Genomic DNA, 13,353 nt, shown 5'->3' with positions numbered 1-13,353 from the left:
ACCTTGATGGTTCAAGATGGAATCTCGACAAGCCCTGTACTCCTCCTCCAAGACGGTTGTAGTGAGGTTGACCGAGATGAGCCCGAACTGGTTCAGAACGTCCTCTGTCACGAGGAACTGTTGTGCCACTTCATTAAGGTGACCTGTACAATAGTCTTCCCACAGGTCGTCAAGGATCTCCGGAGAGCTACATTCCACTGTAATTATTAAGCTTCCTGGCTGAGCATCAACAAACAGCACTTTGCGCACCTCTTTAAGATACTCCAGAAAACCATTCAACTCCCTCGGTTTCGATGGATCAACTGTCTGAAAGTGCTTGTAAGCAATGAAATTTAATACTTCTTGGGCAGAGGGAACACCTCCATTTCCGACACCACCCTGGGCACCTTCTCGTCCAGTCCCTGTACCAGCGATGACCCCACAATCAATCCACAGTCGCAAATGAGCTGTCGGCAAAGAAACCATATAATGTGATCCATACAATGTGCAATTAGGCAATAATTAGGCATTTGAAGTATTGTGAGTATTGTAAGTATTGTAAATATTGTTAGTATTGCAATAATATTATTAGTGTAGGTACTGTAAGTATTGTAAGCATTGGCAGTATTGTTAGCATCGTAAATATAATACTGTTCTCAAGTTTTTTCGGCAAAGATGACAACTGAAATTTTTCGTAACACTAGAAAACTAATTCCTTTCGTTTTGGAAGGGGCACATATATCGTCAGAACTGCGAAAAAAGCGACAGCTGGCATTTCAGTAAGACCTCTGTAGCTGGGGGATTATAATCTCAGCATCCATGAGAAATTTAAACTTAATTTGTACAGCTTCAAGTCTACTTTATCTCACTAATTGAGGGACTTGCTGGGGAAAGAGCAGTTTTTGCAGGTCATGTGAAACAAAAGCATGAAAATCCACCTAGTCTTACCGGCCAGTGGAAGAGGCTAAGTAATGATTTGGCCGTGGAATCCATGTTTCTCAAACAAAACTTTGAAACTGTGCTGAATCTTATGACAACATCACACCACCCTCATTCATGCTCTGTTGACATGCATAAATGGTCAACATTCAGCGGAAAAGGTCGGTTCACAATTGAGCAACACAAATGCAAGCGCAAGCACAAACAAACACACGTTTGAACTTCCACAACGCAAATGCAAACGCAGGTGATTTTGCGTCGCACGTGTGAACCAGCCTTAACAATTCACAGTTACCCTCTGGCATCATAGTTTTCCAAATGTTACACACTCGTTGGCTTTTGGCGGCAAACAGTTCTACTGTTAGATGTAATGTAACTTTGAACTAGTCAATGAATGCATGTTTTTTGGTGGGAAAAACTTCAGCTATATCAAATGTGTCATGCTATAGCAAAAATTATTGGCTTCTCTTAAAACACAGAAATCACAGTCATACTAATCGACCGTGATCTTTTTTTTTTTTTGGAACTTGTTGGTCCTTGTTCATACGCCAAGTTTTTGCTTGGCCAAACCTACATTCAAGCTTTCCCTCAGCCCCACAAAAAATGACAACCACAAACATTAAAACCTAAAATTAAGGATCCTTGCGTTGATCTCAGTTACCATACATAGTCTTTATTGGCAAGATTTCAAAGAAAATTAAATAAATATAAAAGTGACGTAATGAAGATATGCTATAAAACGTTCCCAAAAGGATTTTTCCTGAAAAGTTAAAAGGAGTTTAAGTGGGATTCATAAATCTGTTGAGACATGGACTCAAGCCAAATTTGCCTGCATGCTCCAACATCACTGTAAATCAACAACAAATGATGAAAGACCATGCCACTTAAGAGACCTTGTGGTTGTACAGGTTGGGTGGGGGAGGGGGCGTGGTTTTCAGGTAAATTAGTGACAGTAGCATCTCAAGGTTCATTTATTTCACACTATTTACATAAAATTAACATAGAAAGAAAAGTATAGTTACAACAGATGATTACAAGATATAATAATTACAGTACAGATTATAAAATATGTGTGGTGGTCAAAGTAGCAAACGCTTTCTAGTTGAGTAGCATCTAATTCCCTTCTCACTTTTTCTGGGTTATGTTGTGGGCCCTCAGACTTTTTGGATCCAGTTTTAACCAAGTTGGACTTTTGGGCCAACAATAATATACGTGAGTATCCCACACCTTGGCTGTACAGTGATTGTGTGGTTCCAGAAAATATCCATACCCCACCCACAGAAGGGATTTTTCATATGGCCCCCCCCCCCCTCCCCTCTGGATTTTCCAAAATCAACCCACAAAATATACCCCCCTCCCCTTCCGGAAATTCCAATTTTTCGTACACCCCCTAGAAACATTTCTATTTCTCGTAAAAGCAAAAAATAAGCTTATTTATTGTTCAAGAGGCCGAATTTTGATGCTTACGTGTGTTTTCGAGTAAATTAGCGTATACTGTGACCAACATATGAGCAGAAGTCGCGTGGTAATGTCGTCTTATCAAAAATGCATATCGTCATATCATTAAAACCAATTTCGCTTTATTATCCTGACAAAACAGCAACGCTTCAGTATAAACGAACAGATGTCAAAATGCAAGTTCACATTCAAGGGCGCTGAGGAAAGAAACGCTTTACACTGCACCACTAAAAACAAAACAATCAAAACAGTATTCCGCGCTCAAATATTTGCGTATTTCAAAAAGAATATGGTGTCTCAGATTACATGTACATGGAAAATCTTATCTTTCTTGGTCTTTAATGAAGATTCCGCTGTTTTTAATGTTTTCCAATGAGATAAGGTTCTCCAAGCCGTTCTTTTATAGTAACTGTTATTTTTGTGTCACAAAAAATTTTTCCCTTTTCCCGCGACAATATTTGGCGTCCCCTCATCTCGTCGTCTGACGGTCAAATTTGACATGTCGCCGATTTCGAAACTTGCATAATTTTTCTTTTATTTATCACTAGACTTTGGTAAACTGCCTACTCTGAAGACCTGGCAGGGCTGGAAAATCTTTACAGAACTTGATGTTTTTCATTCAAAGTTAAGCCGAAAATGACGCTGGAAGCAGCATGCCTGCGTTCGATAACATTTGGGGATGCACAATCTGCGATCCAGCGAGGCATGCGAGGCATGCGAGGCAGACTTGGGAGGCACTCAGGTTACGGTGAGGGTAAAAGACGGAATGAGTTTGCGGAATGGCATATATATGCGAAATACGATTTATGTGGGAAATAAATTAACTGAAGAGCACGTCATGTTTTCGCACCAATTTTATAAGAGCAGCAGCTTTTTTGATGCTGCGGACTCTTGCTAAATATTAACAACAATTCGAGGATTTGATCGTCTGATTGTTGATTTGGAAGAAGTGAGGGTAAAGAAAGCGATGAAAACTTTTTATAGTTCTCGCATTCAAGGAACTATGAGTAAATCCGTAGTACATTAAATTTCATGTTCACTTTACTCCACGCGACTTCGGTTGAAAAAAATTACCTGGCAGCGTGAAGTCTTCTTAGGACAAAGATTGATCCTTTACCGAGGGCAAATAATAAACTTTTTTTTCTTTTTTTTTTAAACCCTCAGTAAAAGATCAAATTATTCCCATACCCTGTATGCTCGATGATTCATTTATCATGAGTGGGAAAATGAACAACAATTTGACCAAAATGCATTTGTGATAAGAATAATTTTACAACCTTTCACACAACCAGTGTCGATAATTAGACACCATACTTGTCATCTGCTTTTTTGCTCTAGGGCTTTTTTGCTTTTAAATCTCATTTTAGGTTGGGACGTCTGGCACTGAAAGACCTTAATTAAAGACGGATATGTTTAGTTCGATAACGCGTAACTGAACTATAGCTACCTGAATCGCTGTATTAAATAGCTAGGTAGCTAGCTCAGCAGCTCAACAGTGACTTGCGTACTCGTCGCTCGACGAAAATGTAAGGTGAGAAAAAGAAGAACATATTTTTCCCATGAGTTGTACAAATTGTAACCGTCAAAGAGTCTCATAAAATGACCGAGTTTAAATCTAAAATTTCTTACATAACAGTTTTGGCCTTGGACTGATGTTATTTCTCCAGTCTGGTATTGCTTTTTGTCTAGGTTAAACGCTGCCACGTTCTTTTTGTCAACTAGAAATTTAATTTATTCTTAGTTCCTTGAATGTGAAACTTCATCGATTTCTTCACTCTCACTTCCTAACCAGCGATCAGACATATTCTATCCCAAGCCTATATTTTCTAATCCTCGATCTGTTGTTTGGTTGTTTCATAGTCCGCAACATTGAAAAAACTGCTGCTCTTATAAAATTGGCGCAAAAACAGGATGCGCTCTTCAGTTAATGTATTCCCTGTGTAAATTGTATTTCGCATAATTATGCCATTCAGCAAACTCTTTCCGCCTTTTACTCTACCCGCTCAGGTTAGCCTAAAAAGCACTCCGGTTAGCCTAAATAGCAATCAGGTTAGCTTAAATAGCTCCCCGGTTAGCTTAACAGTTAGCGGTTAATGCTGGGGGTTGTTCATGCCTCGCATGCCTCGCATGTTTTGTTCTTGCCTCGCACCCCTCACACGTCTGCCTCGCTGGCTCGCATATAGCACACACGCTGGAATATTGTGTGAATAAAGGATTCGTGTCACACACTTCCTGTGAATTACTTGGGATTCCTTTTGTAATAGGCAAATGTAACGATTTAATCGTTAATACAATGTGTTGTACCATGGGTATCGAAGAAATTTTTCCCGTCTTTTGTGCGAAAATATATTTAATGTCTTGAGTTAAAATTCGTGAAGCAACAAGACGTTGTTTATTTATCTGATTTACATCGCTTGCGACTTGTAAATCTCGACAAATTATATTTGCCTCCTAAAACTATAATTGTTTTACTGTGTTTTCACTTAGTTCTGGAAGAATTATTTTTATCAGGATCAGAGAACTGTTTTCTGTCAATTCCAAATTACTACAGTCACTGTAGTTCAATGTTGACGCAATAATTCAGTTCATACAATATTTTTCACGCTGGTGGATGACAACGAAAAAATATGATGTAAATATCTGCCAGCAGAGTTGATATAGTTTGAAGTGACAGAAGTACCTAGTTATATGTGGAAGATATTCAAGCGAGTGTAATTTACAGGATTTACTCGTCTTATTTCCACAACATGGGCTTCGCTTACCAGCCGCTTTTCGGGAAGATGACCGGACTCGAGCGGCGACAGAAATCAAGCCTAACCACAATGAAAATATTTATTTTGTGCCGTTGACAAGATTTATTTTTGGGTCCGCGCCTCGGGAGCAAAAGGAAAACCAAACGAAAATTGAACATATCGGAATTATGGAACCATTCTTGATACCCCCCCCCCCCTTAGGAATTTCCTGGAGCCTTGACCCCTCCACCCCTCTAGAATTTCCAATCCCTTCCGTGGGGAAGGTATGGATATTTTCTGGAACCACACATTTATTATTGTTTTAGGGATTTTGCCCTTTTTACTACAAAACCATCTCTTGGTACTTGCCTAACATGCACATTCTAGTTCACTGCATTTTTGTGAAGCAAAATTACATCCTGAATTTACAACAGCAAACAAATTACAGACTGAGCTGTAATGTGTGGTTCCAGAAAATATCCATACCCCCCCTGCAAGGAAGGTTTTTCACTTTACACCCCCCACCCCCTGGAATGGAAGTTCTTTGAAGACCCCCCACCTCCTAGGAATTTCCAACCTTTTTTTCACCTAAGTTTGAAAATTCCATATTTACATAATGACCTCCGCAGAAAAACATTTGTAAATTTACCGCAAAGAAACTGTTATGAACCAGTTGTACATTGAATATACCATGTTGGATTTTAATTTATCAAGTAGTATAAAGGACTTTGAAAACCCAGTCGAAAACTGGTTGCATGCACAAGAAAGCCTCTCTGTTAACTGGCTGATTTGTTGACAGTTCTAGTTAAAAGTCAAAACTTCAAGTGAATTTTAAGTCTGTAGTTCACGTATCAGCACTTAATGGTCATCTCTATATATACTGAGTTCTTGAATGAAATGAAATCGAGAAAGATAACAAGTTGCTGTTTTCAACATTTTTACGTAAGGTTTATGTCAAATAAACTGTACGTTGTACTTGTTTAGCTAGCTGCTGACCAGACATTGCCAGATTAGAGTACTAAGTCAGCAATTACCACAATTAAAGGTTAAAAACGTCGCTATTTTCTACCTGACAGAATTCAATCTTGACCAAAATTTGCATACATCGAGAAAGTTTTATGTTCAGTGCCAGATCAAATTTCAACTGCAATGTTCATTTAATATTCAGTGAATGGAAATATCTCTGCAGAATCCTTTCCCTTTTTTTCCTAAAATCTTTGTTGTGAAAGATTGTATTGAAGGAAATACATGTTTTGTGGTTGCAGTAAATTTCCCATGGGAAACAAATAATTCATCAAACACAACAGCGCTGCATACGCATTGTAAATATCGGCGTGTCAGAAACAAATTTCAACTGCAAACTCGCCTGTGGAACTATGAACAGGCCATGCTAATCAAACTAGTTAGTTGCTGCATTCAGAAAAGTTTTTTTTAAATGTCCTTGTTTGATGCTACATTACAAGTAAAGATGCCTTTTATTTATGTTAAACCTTGAACTTCAAATGATCGTTACTCTCGTAATTCAAGGCAAACCTGCCCCATTCCTACCAACAAAACCTGTTTATTTCTTTATTATACCAACTATACATCACAGAGATGTGGCAATAGAAGAGAGTTGAGAATTAGCCCACCAACAGCTTACCAACAAGTCACCGACAGGTAACTGGCAAGTCATCAACAGTTTACTTGACTATTGGCTGACACTTAAACTGCGAGCTTTACTGGGGAACTGTTCTTCAATTTTACGCCAACAACATTTCTTCCTTAGGAATGTCAAACACATTTCGAAATTTAACAAAAGCAAGTGAAAGCTCATGGAAAGAGGCACAGGAATGTGTTGATGCTACACTCAAAAGCTGTAGCAAAACTTGCAGGTTGCTATAGGTACATGTATGACAGCTCCAGGGTACAAAAAGCTACTTTTTAAAAATTTGGGATTTGGATTACTCTGAAATAAAATTGCATGACTTAATTTTTGCAAATTTCAAAACTTCTGATAGGTAACTTTCATAATTTGATAATTTCCTATTATAATAATAATTAAGGACCTTTTCATTGATTGGTCAGGATAGGATAATTCACATACCATTCACATGATCAGCATCACACGTCTCTTTCCTTTGAACCCCAATCATCTCTGTAAATCTTTCACACTGTGCACCCCAAGAGTATGTCTTGTTGTAGTTCTCTCTTAAACGAATGGCATTATCAAGTCTTTCTTTTGGTGTCTTCATGGAGAGTTCCTCGATTTTCTGAGCCCACTCCTTTGGTTCTTCTGACTCGACCACAACAGACTTTCCACCTTCTACTTTCTTTAAGGCTTTTGCAATTCCAGACTCAACAGTAACAAGCACAGGAACACCAGCAGAGATGGCTTCAAGGGCAATCAGTCCAAAGCCTTCAGTGCGAGAAGGCATGGCAACCAAGTCAGCTCCATAGAACATCGTCTTGAGTTCATTTTGATCACAGTAACCACGGATTGTCAATTGCTTACGTTTCACCTTTGTATTCCTTAGGAACCACTCCTCCATATTTCTATGTTGACCTTCAGGTGCACCAACAAATGTGACCTTGAATTTCTCTCCAAGAGAACCCACTGCACCAGCAATGATGTCATATCCTTTCAGAACAAGATCTTCATAACTTGCTCTACCAAAAACAAAGACACTAAACTCATCTAGACTACCCTGAACTTTACCACGTCTCTGATCCGAGAGGTACAAAAAGCTTTCCAAAATCCCTGGCGTGAAGACCTGTACCTCAATGTCTGGTAAGCAATTATTGTACTTCTCCTGTAGCCGTGAGCCAACAGCGACAACCACATTTGCTGCTTTGCAAAGTTTGATTTCTTCTTTATGCTTCTTCTCATTCTCTTCAATTGTATCAAGCCCAGGACTTTCAGCCACTTTATGCTTTCCAAGGTCTTCACAAAAGACATGAACAAACTGAATCCACTTGCAGTTTGTTGTCCGCATAATGCAGTAAGCAGGAGTACCAAACTTTCGTCCATGGCCTACTACAATATCAGGATGTGGCAATTCTGGAGGCGGCAATTTCAACCAATCCAGAGGATTAGAAGTTCCGGGAATACTTTCTGCTGAAATTACATTCACTCCGTTTTTTCTAGCATCTTTCCTCTCTAGTTCACTGCTTTTGGTAACATAGCAGTGAACTTTGATCTTTTCACTTGAAGTTTTCGCCAAATTGATCGCAAACTCTCTGTTGAAAGTCGACAAACCGCCCTTGGATGAATTCCACTCGTTGCAAACAAACAAAACATTAACACACTGACGGTCTTTCTCACTCACAGTCTTCCCACGACTTTCTGAGGTGTTTCCCGTCTCCATGTACACAATTTAGTCAGGTAAGAGTTCAGCTTAGCTCTATACATGCATAACTCACGCCTTTGCTCATCTCAAGGAAGGCGGAAGGACAGGCGGAAGAAGACCGGAAATCTGGATAAGAGCCCGCGCGTTTAACGCCAGCGTAGACTATTCTTGTCGAGTAGATATGTCATATATGTTTTCACAAATCATCCATTGCAGGTCCATCCCCAGAGAGAGTCGACATCAGAACTGAACAAGATATTAATTTATAATTTCAAGTCTTGAATAAATATTTCATGTAAAGTCTAACATGCGGTTAGGCTCTGTTTCGCTCCAGGAATACATGTTTTGGGCTTTACCCGTTTAAGAAATTGGCCACGATTCGTTCTGACAAATAGATCACAAATAGCCCGCGAGAGCAGACGCCTTTTCCTGGCTTCTGTAACTCTTTACGGTGGCCAATTTACCACCGGCAACTGATTTACCTTAATAACTCAGTTGATAAAATCCAATATTCGTATCTAGATAATTCCCCACTGATACAGCACCACTGTTTCTTTATGATCTTATTTTATTCTTTTTTATTTGTCAGTGAGTCATTCCCGCGGGAAACGCGAAAGGAAATTTGACCCCCGGGGGGGGGGGGGTACTCCCCGGAATTCTTGGTGGGGGTGTGCCACCAGGGTCTTCAAATCCCGACCCTATTTCAGACCTAAACATGCCATTTTCCACACCCGTTTTCAGACCTGACCTCTAAAATTCATACCCGTTTTCAGACCTGATTATGCATCAGTGCCGAACGGAAGTTGACGCAAGGAGTAAAAGTAAGCTGGAATGACATAGTTTATCTATTTCTTTTTCTCGCAATCAGTTAGTCGTTCCAGTTACGTACTGAGAAGAAAAATATGTTTGTAAGCTTTCGTAAATGTTCCCTGCCCCAAAAACTCGACCCGATTTCAGACCGTAATTGTCAAAATCTATACCCGTTTTCAGACCAAAACGGCTCAAAAACCATACCCTTTGGGGCGGGACATACCTATATACCTTATATAGGGGAGTACCCCCCCCCCCCCGGGATTTTGACCAAGCGAGCAAATTAGTGCGAAAAAGAGCACTGCTAAAATTAAGCATGATCCCAGCGGGTTCATTGGACAGTCTGGTCTGATTGCTGGGGTGGTTATGGAATCGAGATTCTTTGCAAATGCCGATATGAATTAGCCACTGTGTCGTCACTTTTGAGTCTCGCTAGTCTGCGTATAGCTCAGTATATCTAAGTTTCGTTCTCTCTCCCCCTAGCCTGCGAGCAAGCTCACCTCCTCTTCCCCAAGAGCTTGCTCGCAGGCTACCCTCCCCCTCCCCGATTATGCTTTCCACGCCAGCTAAGTTCTCGCAAATCTAAATCTAGGTCTACTGCCCCATCTAGGCATTGACTGTAGGACAGCATACAATAAATCAGATCATTTTTAGGGTTTACTGCGACAAATTGTTATGACGTTCAACAAATGAATCAAACAACATCAACAAAGTAGCAAGGTAACTGTTTAGAACTTCCCTTGTTGAGATCTTTGTAAAAATAGCATGCCGGAATCATAGTTTGGACCATGTACAAATAAGTTTACCAGATTGATCAATCTTGTGAGCTATTTCGGTCGCTAGTGATTTCCTCAATCTCATCCGCAACAATTGCCCTCTCGACTCCTTGGAGTCATTCACTAGCGTGAGTTCCAATCTCATGACACCACTAAGACGTCTCTTAACACAAAAGCTAGCAAATCAGCACAGAAGCCAAAATCTGTAAACGTGGAACCAGATTGCGCAATTCGGTTTGGAAGGTCTTCAGTGAAAGAATCCCACAGCTTCCTTTTGTATGCTCCCAATAGCTTGCAAAGGTTACATCGACAGATGGTTAGAGTTGGCACAGCGTCAAAAGGAAAAACTATGACTGGAATTGGAGGTTCTTGGTTTACACCAGAGTACAGCACCGCCTCCATCTAATCCCACTCCAGGATCTACAGCAAGCATTTCGGGCAGGAAAAGAAATATAGATTGGCTCCAAGATTTTGTGCCAGGACGTCGGAAAATGAAGGTTAATCAGATGTCCCGGCTTTTTTGGCCTGCTACCTGGCGGCCATGATTCAACACTACGACACAGAAGAGAACACGTTCATGCTCACCATCCTGTGACATTAAAAAAACAAAAACAAAAATACTTCTTTTTCTAAACATTGCATTCCAGTAACAAAATGTAAATGTCCTTTACATGTTTCAGTGTACAAGTTACTGACAGATATATGTCACATAATACTAAACTAAAAATTATGATTGATATTATTTAAGTAGACTTTTCAAAACAGAACAGCTACTCTAAGAGTTGTCTTTATGAGAAAAAAAGGAAACAAACCATTTAGCTGGAATAATCAGGTATACGTCATCATCTATTATGGATATGATATGTGTAAAAAAAAGTCTCATTTTTCCAATTTAAGTCTAGTGTACTACTGATTAAATAATTATTTTACAACTGATCTCAAATAAAAAAACTAAAAAATATAAAAATACTCCACTATTTTTACTAACTGATCTTGGTATTCGCTTAACAGCAATCACTAACGGACCAACAAAAGCATCTAATGTTTAGAGAGATTTCACATACTTCATCGTCAAACAAAATTGAATTCCCTTTCACTCAACTGTTCACATGGAAGGAGGAAGATCCTAGCACGAGGAAGATCGGCTACAAGGCGAATCATCCTATCGCCAAATGTTTTTAGCCTGCGCCGCGGACGGACTTGAGTTTTCTTTGGTAAAATGTTGGCTCAAAATTTTGTAACACTGGAAAACTAATTCATTTTGTTTTTGGACGTGCAAATAGGTTGTAAAAAATGCAAAGATAGGTCAGCTAGCATTTTCGTAAAGCCAACAATGGCTCGTAAATTCTGGGAATAAGATTCCCCTTCCTAAGCCTTTTTTTTTTTCATTTTAACACCAAAGCGTCCGAACACATCAAACTTTATTAGGTTACACAAACATGCCTTTAAAAAACCTCGAAATGTTTAGGGAACACAAGAGACAACATTTTAATTGTTCTCTGGAAACGTTGAGTCTCCTTGAGTGCTACTGACGGGCTTCTGTGAAGTCACTTTAAGAAGACAAACTAAAATATGGATACACGTTAAAGGGAGGGGTTCACGGTTCTGCGCATGTCCATAAATCAAAACACTTTTTCGCCTTTGCTCGCTATGACCCAAGCCTGTTTAATTTAATTCGTTGTTTACGAACCATTTGGAAAGAAATAGGTAACTCGGGTGGTAATTTTTTCATATGATTGCATTATTTCGCATGAAAATAACTGTAAACACATCAACCTTAGAATGCATGTGAGTGGAAATTTTTAAGGCCATAGAGCTGATAAGAAAGAGAATAAAGCATTTAGATTCATGCACATGCACTGAAATGTGAACCCCTCCCTTTAACAGGTTCATAGACCTATTTATTTCGCCTGTTACCAAGAAATAGGACAATCGCTTCAATTTCAATTAAAACAAATTTTATGAATACTTTGATGAAAAGAATGGTTAGAGGTGTGAATGGTTCTATAAAGTAATTATCAATATTATGAAAGGTGTTTGTCATCGTGGTTTAAAATGATAGATGATTTAATCGTTTGTCTCACGATTGAGTCACAAAGATGTGGATCGCGACGTTTCGACCGCTATACTGCTGGTCTTCATCAGGCGATGGTGTCGACTGATTGCGTGACAGTATAAGTAGCACCTTGGTTTGTGTTGATTGGTGCGTTTCGATCCTCTCTTAGGCTGTTGTTGATTGGAGGATTTCGATCCTCGTCGTTCAGACTAGAAATTGTTCCCTCGGCCGTCCGCCTTGGTACCGATCGGCTGCTGTGTTGTTTGATCGTGGGCATCCACGCTTCCGGAATTTCAATTCCATTATCCCTATTGATGTTGTCAGGGTGAAGTCTAATGTGAATAGCCTCTTTAACCCTACGGGTGTACCAATGTGGGTCTCGGTCAATAAACTTAACCTCATCCCAGAGCGGATAGTGGCCCGTCGCATTGCTGTGTTCTGAAACGGCAGAGGATTGGGTTCGAGCAAGCCGTATGTCTCTATCGTGTTCCTTAATCCTTTCATGCATAGATCTTCCCGTCTCTCCAATATAGACCTTGCCACACTCACAGGGAATCTTGTAGACTACTCCGTCTTGTTTTGCAGGGTCGACTGTGTCCTTGGGTCGCACTAGGTGTGATCTAAGTGTTGTGTCAGATCTGAAAACTGTCCGTATGCCTTGCTGTTGTAGGCAACGGCGAAGAGCCTCTGATAACCCTTTGACGTATGGTAGCACCGCAGTAGATTTAATTTCAGGCGCAGCTTCTTTTGTGGCTGTTTGTTTCGTTGTTTTCGTAATGTTTTTCACAAACGAAGACGGATAACCGTTAGAAACAAGAACTGATGAGAGGTGTTTCTTTTCTTGCGAGATAACTGATGGTTTAGTTATGAGGTGTTTCGATCTATCGTACAGGCACTTGACAATACCGCGTTTTACAGATTGCGGTTGGTGTGAATCATACGCTAGGTATTGGTCAGTGTGTGTAGGCTTTCTGTAAACACTGGTAGAGAGGTAGCCATCCGAATCTCTAGTTACCAACGTGTCAAGAAAGGGTGTGGTGTTGTTGGTCTCAGTTTCCATAGTGAAGCGGATCGTTGGTTGTTGACTATTGAGGTGTTGCAAGAAGATGTCAACTTTGTCTCGACTCAAGATGGTAAAGGTGTCATCCACATAGCGTTTCCAAATCTTAGGCATACAAGGCGTAGAGGTCAAAGCTTGTTCTTCGAAATCCTCCATGTAGAGGTTAGCTATGACAGCGGATACTGGGCTACCCATGGCTGCTCCCTCTTGTTGC

General features: G+C 40.0%; 2 protein-coding genes and 1 long non-coding RNA gene across 5 annotated transcripts in view; 1 reads left to right on the top strand and 2 right to left on the bottom strand.

The window, feature by feature from the left end:
* LOC146457983 (uncharacterized) overlaps positions 1 to 13,353 on the bottom strand; it is a 97,208-nt gene that overhangs the window by 59,031 nt on the left and 24,824 nt on the right. Inside the window, exon 3 of the mRNA XM_085091084.1 lies at positions 3 to 446. Coding sequence (XP_084947210.1) covers positions 3 to 446 — 444 coding nt within the window. The remainder of the gene's footprint in view (positions 1 to 2; positions 447 to 13,353) is intronic.
* LOC146457984 (uncharacterized) overlaps positions 1 to 13,353 on the bottom strand; it is a 41,459-nt gene that overhangs the window by 14,545 nt on the left and 13,561 nt on the right. The gene's annotated exons all lie outside the window — the stretch shown is intronic.
* Positions 1 to 13,353, top strand: part of LOC146457985 (uncharacterized) — a 36,245-nt gene that overhangs the window by 15,662 nt on the left and 7,230 nt on the right. The gene's annotated exons all lie outside the window — the stretch shown is intronic.

Source organism: Pavona decussata, unplaced genomic scaffold, assembly GCF_977016875.1.
Source record: "Pavona decussata unplaced genomic scaffold, jaPavDecu1.1 SCAFFOLD_234, whole genome shotgun sequence".
Lineage (NCBI taxonomy): Eukaryota > Metazoa > Cnidaria > Anthozoa > Scleractinia > Agariciidae > Pavona > Pavona decussata.
Note: the sequence above shows the minus strand (reverse complement) of the source record. Positions and strands in the feature narration are given on the sequence as shown.